At 39.4% G+C, this 8,176-nt stretch overlaps 1 protein-coding gene across 1 annotated transcript; it reads left to right on the top strand.

Moving 5' to 3' along the window:
- Nucleotides 1–403: 403 nt before the first annotated feature.
- LOC110535582 (neuritin-like) lies at nt 404–7,627 on the top strand. The gene is made up of 3 exons (XM_036935309.1): nt 404–617; nt 3,832–3,976; nt 5,589–7,627. Exons 1-3 carry the CDS (start codon nt 563–565, stop codon nt 5,815–5,817), a joined length of 429 nt encoding a protein of 142 aa, XP_036791204.1. The 5' UTR covers nt 404–562; the 3' UTR covers nt 5,818–7,627.
- Nucleotides 7,628–8,176: the final 549 nt, after the last annotated feature.

Genomic DNA, 8,176 nt, shown 5'->3' with positions numbered 1-8,176 from the left:
AGTCTTTTCGTCTTTGGTAAAATTATTATGAACATACAGTATTGTAATAAATAATACACCACAAACTTTCGTTATTTGTTCTTCTCTCTTGACACCAGCAATGTGGTCCTTGGCGATAACGTGTGCCCGTGACACAGATGCGGATATCACCACAGCTCTTTTAATGACTGTAAGGGGGAGGGGGAGGGCAAGGGGGAAAGACTACCCTTGCCTAGCAAATGAAAAAAACGTAGAAAGCGGGAGTCCAACTGTAACTTTTACATCAAGCATGCCATGTGGGCGTGAAGCAGAGAGAGAGAGCGAGAGAGAGAGAGCGAGAGAGAGAGAGAGAGAGAGAGAGAGAGAGAGAGAGAGAGAGAGAGAGAGAGAGAGAGACGCCCTCGCTTTACAAGGGGTAAACCATTTCACTCCTCTTCGCCACGCTGTGTAACAGGCAACGGGAGAAAAAGCTCCCCGAGTGCTGCTGGAAGTTGATGGCTATGTGTGATGCTCAGACCTCAACATCGTTTTTCAATCAGAGTTTTTAAGATCTGCATATGCCAATGGTTTTACCACACGTAGAATGGGATTAACTTGGTCCGGCAAATATATCTCACTGTTTCTTGCTGTTCAGTTAGGTGAGTGACTCTGTCACGGTCGATTCGTTATTGTCTTGTTTTTATATTTGAGATGATGAATAGCGAATTGTAAGAATTATAGCCAAACTATTTGGAATGTAAACTATTCGATAATTTCAGGGAAAAAAATCTAGATTTTGTATTGCAAGGAATGCATGAAATCAGTTTATTTTCGGGCTGCAATGGGATGCATGCAAACATAGCCACAACAAAACAAATGCTGTCACATTCCACGTTTTAATAGTTATAATGAAACAATTTGAAACCAATTTTTTTTTATTTTGTATTAATCTATGCGAATGCATATGTAAATTCGATTGGAAAAGTGTATGGGGGGGACGTTCGCACCACAGGAGCCTGGTGAGGGGAGGACGGCAAATAATAATGGCTGGAATGGAGTGAATGGAACGGTATCAAACACATGCGTTTGATGTGCTTGATACCATTCCATTGATAACATTCCAGCCATTACTAAGAGCCCGACCTCCTGAATTAAGGTGCCACCAGCCGCCTGTGGTTCGCACAAGTAGGCCAGTGTTTCGTTTGCATTGCATAACGCTGTCAGTGGAAGACGCTGCTCCTTAGAATCCTGTAGTGGCAAGGGAATTAATTATAAATAATGCATGCCATAGCAGCCGAGCCATTGTTGGAAAAACAGAAATTATTTGACTTGACATGCTTTGTGAATGAAACATTTGACAAAAATACATCTAAAAGGCAATTGACGCTCGTTTAAGATATGAGTGTCTGGCAGGTGCGTCGTCTCTTTTTTCAAACGAAATGCATTGAGTGCGCTATGTCGAACTGTCTAATGTATAGTAGGATTTCTAAAAATGTGAGATCATTTTTCATTAACGAATATGACTATTAAACTAAATTTAGTATACGAAGATAACATCATTTAAAAAAAACATTTTAAATCAACAAATGTAGCCAACCGCATAGATATTAAGTGTTTATTATATGCTAATTGAATATTTGGTCTATTTCATGTTGAGGCTATAATTTCGAATATATCTAAGAATGTAGGCTAGCCATACCAATTTGTTTCATCGTGTAGCCTATTTGAGATGTGGCATCGGCTAACACCTAGCATTAACCTAGAAAACGGCAACTGGTAAACCATGGATAGTCGTTTTTATTACTTGGATATTACCTGGTGTTTTGTCTGTGACTGCAGGGTCGTCCGCATCGGTCGCATTTAGAGTGTCATTCTACGTTGATGTGCCGTGTTTGCTTTAGCTAAATCTATAGTGTGGGTGTGAAGGATTGACTAATAGTAGCACGAAGGCTACTGTAGCTAGCTTCAGAGCTAAGAGCTGAGTCTATGCTGAGTGCGAGAAACACGTGTGATGAACTCTCTAAAACGCTGTCCTCATTTCACACATTAAAATAAAGGGTCCCTAAAATTTAAATCAGAGGGCATATCTATTTCAAACCTTTTATTGCACTTGTCAAAATAATTACCCCATTTACAAGATAATATTATTCTCAGGCTACTAAAACGATTGAAACTAGGTTGTCTTGATATATGCAGTTCTGCATTATAGACTGTATCGGATCGAAGGTTAACATTCTATAATTCGAAGGTGGCATGTAGTACATTGCTGTAAACTTGCCATCTTGCATCATATAATTTCTGACCATAATGATGATTGCATTTCGAAGTCGAATATAGAGACAGAGTTTGTGCCAAGTGTGAGCGGCACACGGTGAACTGCTAGGCTATATGGGGGTTATGTGTAATTTTACAATGCAAATTATCATATAATCTCGCTCGTTGCCACTTTATAAATAATCCCTGCAAAATGTGTAATGCAAGCAGGTTGCTCCTCGAGATGCAGCGACATGAATTATTGCCTTTCGAATTTACGCATTAATCTGACCTCGACAGAGTCTATTACAAAATCCGCATAATGTATTTGGTGACATTGGATTGCTTGTAGGCTACAGCCCGATTTACTAAAGGGCATGATGGCAATAAGAGTAGCCTCACATGTTTTACAACACTATTTAACGAAAACGTGATGCCGGTATTGTCAACATATGACCTAAACCTAAATGCCTATAACAGAGGTTGTGCATTATTCTACAACCAATCGACCTGGGACACCATTGTAACAAATGGTCAATCGAGCGATTCTCCCGCGTAACGAACCAGAGATGCTCCGTGCGTCCACCATTGGCAAACAAAAAATGTAGTTCGAGGGGGTTAAAGGGTTGGATTGAAGACGCACGTTTGGCAACAACATTGTCATTTTCTCTATTTAACGAATTATAAAAGACGTAGAACGCCCCATGATCTGGTCGAATAAACACAGACACAGATATTACTAAAACGTAATATAGCATAGGGTACCCCCCCCCCCCCCCCCCCCACTCACACAAACACACGCACACAAACACACGCACACGTGTAAGCACACATATGAGCATTTCGTTACACTCGCAATAACATCTGCTAACCATGTGTATGTGACCAATAAAAAATGTGATTTGACATACATACGAAAGCCATGCAGTGAGAACCGCCCCCTGCTCACTGTAGCTCGGCGGTGCGTTACCTCATCCTCCTTTGTTGCTGTTTTCGTGGCGTTCAATGCTGGGATCTCCGGATGTATTCTCCAAATATTAGTGTATGATCAAGTGCAAGGAAATTGTTGGACATATTAAAACGAACATTATACTATGGGAAAACATTCCGATATTTCTTGATCATAAGTTATATTGCTCATTTTGAACTATTAGTATATGAAACATAGTCTGGCTAACACCTAACTCTTTAAGTCCTCCTGACTATTTGGTGTCACAATGCGTCGATAATGAAGAGGGCTGTGCTTTTATTGGTTGGCTTTCCTCTATGTCCTTTGCTCAAATTTAGCTGTAGGCCTAATTTAAGATCTTTGTCATTCAAAAAGCATTACAAGAACATTGAGGTTTTGATTTTGTCCAATGTAACAGTAAACTAAATCTGGTCAATTGATAAAGAATACTTACTTTAACCTCAATGTTAAACTTGTTTTGACCTTGCATTGTTTTTAGCCTTATAGATGATGAAATGTTGATGTTTTCAGACAATGCAATTAATCATGATTAAAAAAAGAGTGCACTAAAATGACAAAAAGTGAACTTGCTTTAACTGATTAATAACTCTGACAGCCCTATACAAAAGTGAGTAAATTATCCCCCCCCCCCCCCCCCCCCCCAATTCCAGTTTATCTGCTACATGTGGTGAGAGCAACGGGGAAATGTGATACAGTATTCAAAGGGTTCTCCAATTGCTTGCTGAGACTGGGGGAGAATATGGCTAACTATCCACAGGAGCTGGATGAGAAGGAAAACCTACAGACCATCTGCACGTAAGTTGAATTTAAAAAAGGAAAGAAATAAAAAAACATGCTACATTTGATCAACTCCAAAAAGGATCAAGCAGGCACAACCCCCACCCTGCATTCCAACCCGGTTGGTGCAAAATGGCATGAGGGCCCAGTTTAACTCGACAGCTCCATTGGATTAGATACAGAGTTGGGTTCAGGGGGGAGCCACGTTCCAGCTCAATATGGAAATAAAATGGGGTAGTGGCTTCTTTGAAATGAACAACCTATGTGGAAATGGAATATTATAGCCCAAAAACTGTACATGTGATTGGAAGTTAGGCATGTGAGAATGGGGAATTGACAAGCATGGGTGCTGATGATCTGGCTTTGGCTAGCTAGTTCGCCATAAGTGGTCGTTTAGGCACCCCCCCCCCCCCCCCCCCCCCCCACCCAAAAAAAAAAAATGTAGAATACACTCAGAATAGTAGAATATACAAAGTGCTATTCCGCAAAAAAGAAATTGTGCATCAGTGGTTTTTCTCTTGTTATGTCAGTCACTGACAGTCACTCAATTAGCCATTTCAGCTAACAATTTTTTGTTTGGTAAGTTAGTCTAGCCAGCTATATAAACTTGGAATAATCATAGCCGAATATCTACCGGCCATGTGGCCAGGCACCTGAAGCCCTTTGTCTACTTTCCCAGAGTCAGATGAACTCATGGATATCATTTTTTTTGTCTCTACATGTTCTTTGAAGGAAATTGCTATTGCTAACTAGCATTAACACAATGAGTAGTTAATGGTAACTGCTAGCATGCTAGTAGTTAGCAGTTAGTTTTGCATGTCAATGCTAACTACTATCTCTAATTTACTTCATATTGAATGCAGAGACAAACATGATATCCACGAGATCATATGAGTCTGGGGAAGTACGCAAAGCGCTTCCTTTTCAAAATTTCGAAATATCCCTTTAACATGGCATACATTTTGGCAAATTGTGTAGAACTGCAGGAAATTAGCTTTAAAACTGCAAAAATGTCTCTCCACCCAAAGGTAAAATGGTAAAAATTGGCGACAATTATCTTTAAAAGTTAAATGTTTTGCTCTACCTTCAAGAGATGGGCCTTTAAAATGTTTTGCCCATGAGGTGGGGGACACAAGCAAATGTCACAAGCAAATGTCAGGTTAAAGCCCCCAGGCTAAGGCCGGCCCTGAAGACGGGAATAGGTTGTGTGTGTGTGTGTGTGTGTGTGTGTGTGTGTGTGTGTGTGTGTGTGTGTGTGTGTGTGTGTGTGTGTGTGTGTGTGTGTGTGTGTGTGTGTGTGTGTGTGTGTGTGTGTGAGAGAGAGGAGTAGAGCAATTGGAGGGGTTGGATAAAATCACGTGACTTCAGGGAATCTTTTTCAGAGCTTGTGAATTACAACCAATGTAGATTTTGTTTGTCCTACTAGGGAGCTGTTAATACAAGACTTTAGGCCTATGCATTTATTACTGGAATTATTTTTGGCATTCTACTGTTATTAAAACAGTGTTAAAAGAAAACTATTTACTCTATTTGAATACAGCATGGACAATTGATGAAGAGAGAGAACAGTATTATAATAGTAATATAATATTCTAACGCCTGTCTTGTTTATTTTGCATTTGATTTGCAGATATTGGGATGACTTCCACTCATGTGCGACCACTGCGCTGGTGGATTGCCAAGAGGGAGCCACAGACCTATGGGAGAAGCTCAAAAAGGAGTCCAGAAACTTAGAGTTCCGAGGGAGCTTGTTTGAACTCTGTGGCGGGGGGAACGGGGCCTCCAAATCCACAGTCGCTTTAGGTCTCATCATACTTCTAACGGCACTTTCCGCCTTAGTGACTTGGCTTGCATTTTAGCAAAAACAAACAAAGAAGAAGATAAAGGGGGAAAAATGCTAGCTATTGACACAAAAATACAAAACAAAAGAGACGTTTGAATTCATTTACACCCAAATGGATTATACTTCATCCGGGGAAGGCGACCTGATTTTGCTAGAGACATTGGCGGGTCGTCTTCCGGGACTGGTGCACCATATTTCTCTGACCTGGGGTCAATTACATTAAATATTTAGCAGGTATTGAGTTTAAATTATGATGACATTTAGATGGATCCTCGCCCGGTTACTATTAAAGTCGACGATGAATTATTTATATTAGTAGCCTAGGCCTTGACATCTGTTATTTCAGGTGATTGCAAACTGCTCATACTCTGTAGGCTAATGCGAGGCGCGCTTAGCCCAACGAAATCTCCAGATCGGTCTCCAATATTCACCGTTTAGATATGTTATTTACTTTACTTTGCGAAATGTATCATGTCGAGCCAAGTATAAATGGAAAGGGTTGTTTGAGGATATGACGTTTCTACTTTCACACGATGCTAATAGCCTAACTATCACCCTAGAAAAAAATACATGTAAAATAGCATAGTAATAAGAATGAAAAAAAGAGTACTCTGATTGAAAAAAAGAGTGCAAGCATTCAATGGTAGTTTGGTTATTACGTGAAAAGTAAGCGTATGGCAACATGATGACAAAGTTGGTCAATGTAGAGAACGAAAACAGTGGCCGGAGAGTGATATGACTGTTGCCATTATGTTGGCACTTTACCCATCAATTTACGAACAAATAGAAGCTACCCATGGGGTATAGTGTACATGAAACCATACTTTCCCAAAGTAGGCTACAGTAGCACGAGAATACTCGGAACGCGAAATCAATAGCTGGATGAAAAGAAATTAAGCTAGCTGTATTTGATGTTGCATAGACCACTTTTTACTGCCTTCAAAATATGTGTATTATGTTTGTTTGTTTTTGGGGATGTTGCATATAACACTTCACTATTTCAAATCATGTAAGTAAATAAGAGACTATGTATATCAAAGGAATTTTGAAAAGATAGATACTAATACTTTATCCCAAACATTTTTAAAAATAGATTGATTATTATATAACAAATCTGATTGCTAAAAGTACGACGAATATTAAATAAAACAGTTCATGTTTGAAAATAAGTGTGTGGTTCAGATTTGAACATGTTACTATTTGTAGTTCTGTTCCAAAATGTGTAGCCTACAGTATGCTGCCAAAATGTGTACATTGGTAGTGTGTAAATCATCCTAGCTGATTTTGACCTAACTCAATGATGTTGACAGGTGTCTTTGGCAACAACATCTTTGGATGTTGGGTTCATTCATGGCTTTGAAGCAAACGAGATGAAGCAGTCAATCATTTAGTATTCACTCGAACACACACACACACGCACGAACGCACGCACGCACACACACACACACACACACACACACACACACACACACACACACACACACACACACACACACACACACACACACACACACACACACACCGAGTCACTTCATTGATTTAGGGAGAGAAAGCAAGAGACCATACTGCTGTTTGTCTTTCTGGGCAAAAACGTAAAATCTCAAAGCGACTGGCTACTGTGGCTAGGAAAAACAGAAACTGGCTAGGAAAAATAGAAACATTGAAACAGGCTACAGTATTTAGAAGAAAAATACTGATTTAAATATGTCCAATAAAGCATCCTAATGTGCAAAAGATGACTTGAAATCGAGATTAGGAGTGGCAGGCGACAGGCGTCTGCGTTGCGTGAACCTTAACGATTAATAAAACAATATGTCCCTAAGGAATTAACGTTGTGGGCTTCAGCTCGTGGTTATTTTTTATATTTAGGTCTATGTTAAAATGTGGTAAAGCAATATGAAATATATATTAACATTGATTTACTAATATTGCTCACACATTTCGTCAATCAGAAGCTCATTTGTATTTTCTTTCCCCAATGGAATACCCTTTTGATTTCAAAAGCATGCATTAATAATGGATGAAAGCTGTATGAATGACTGTCTCTCCTTCCAAGAAGAGAAAGAAACCTACAAACCTGCCTCTATTTTTTCATTTATTTTATTTTATTTGAGAAAAATTCTGTAATTGCATGCAGTTTTTGTAGATTATATATTTTGTATCGGTAGGGACAATAACTACACGCCTATCACCTCATATCCCCCCGCCCCCTCTAAATAACAGAAAATGCATTTAGCCTTTTTCTATTTTTTTCTACAGGAGAATAGCATAATTATAAAAATACAAGCTCTAACAGAAATATTTGACCAGCTTTTATCGCCTCCGTGAGATATCCCCTTGAACTCCTCATTAAAAATGTATGCTACTCCGGAGGT

The sequence above is a fragment of the Oncorhynchus mykiss genome, chromosome 11, assembly GCF_013265735.2.
Source record: "Oncorhynchus mykiss isolate Arlee chromosome 11, USDA_OmykA_1.1, whole genome shotgun sequence".
Classification (NCBI taxonomy): domain Eukaryota; kingdom Metazoa; phylum Chordata; class Actinopteri; order Salmoniformes; family Salmonidae; genus Oncorhynchus; species Oncorhynchus mykiss.
Note: the sequence above shows the minus strand (reverse complement) of the source record. Positions and strands in the feature narration are given on the sequence as shown.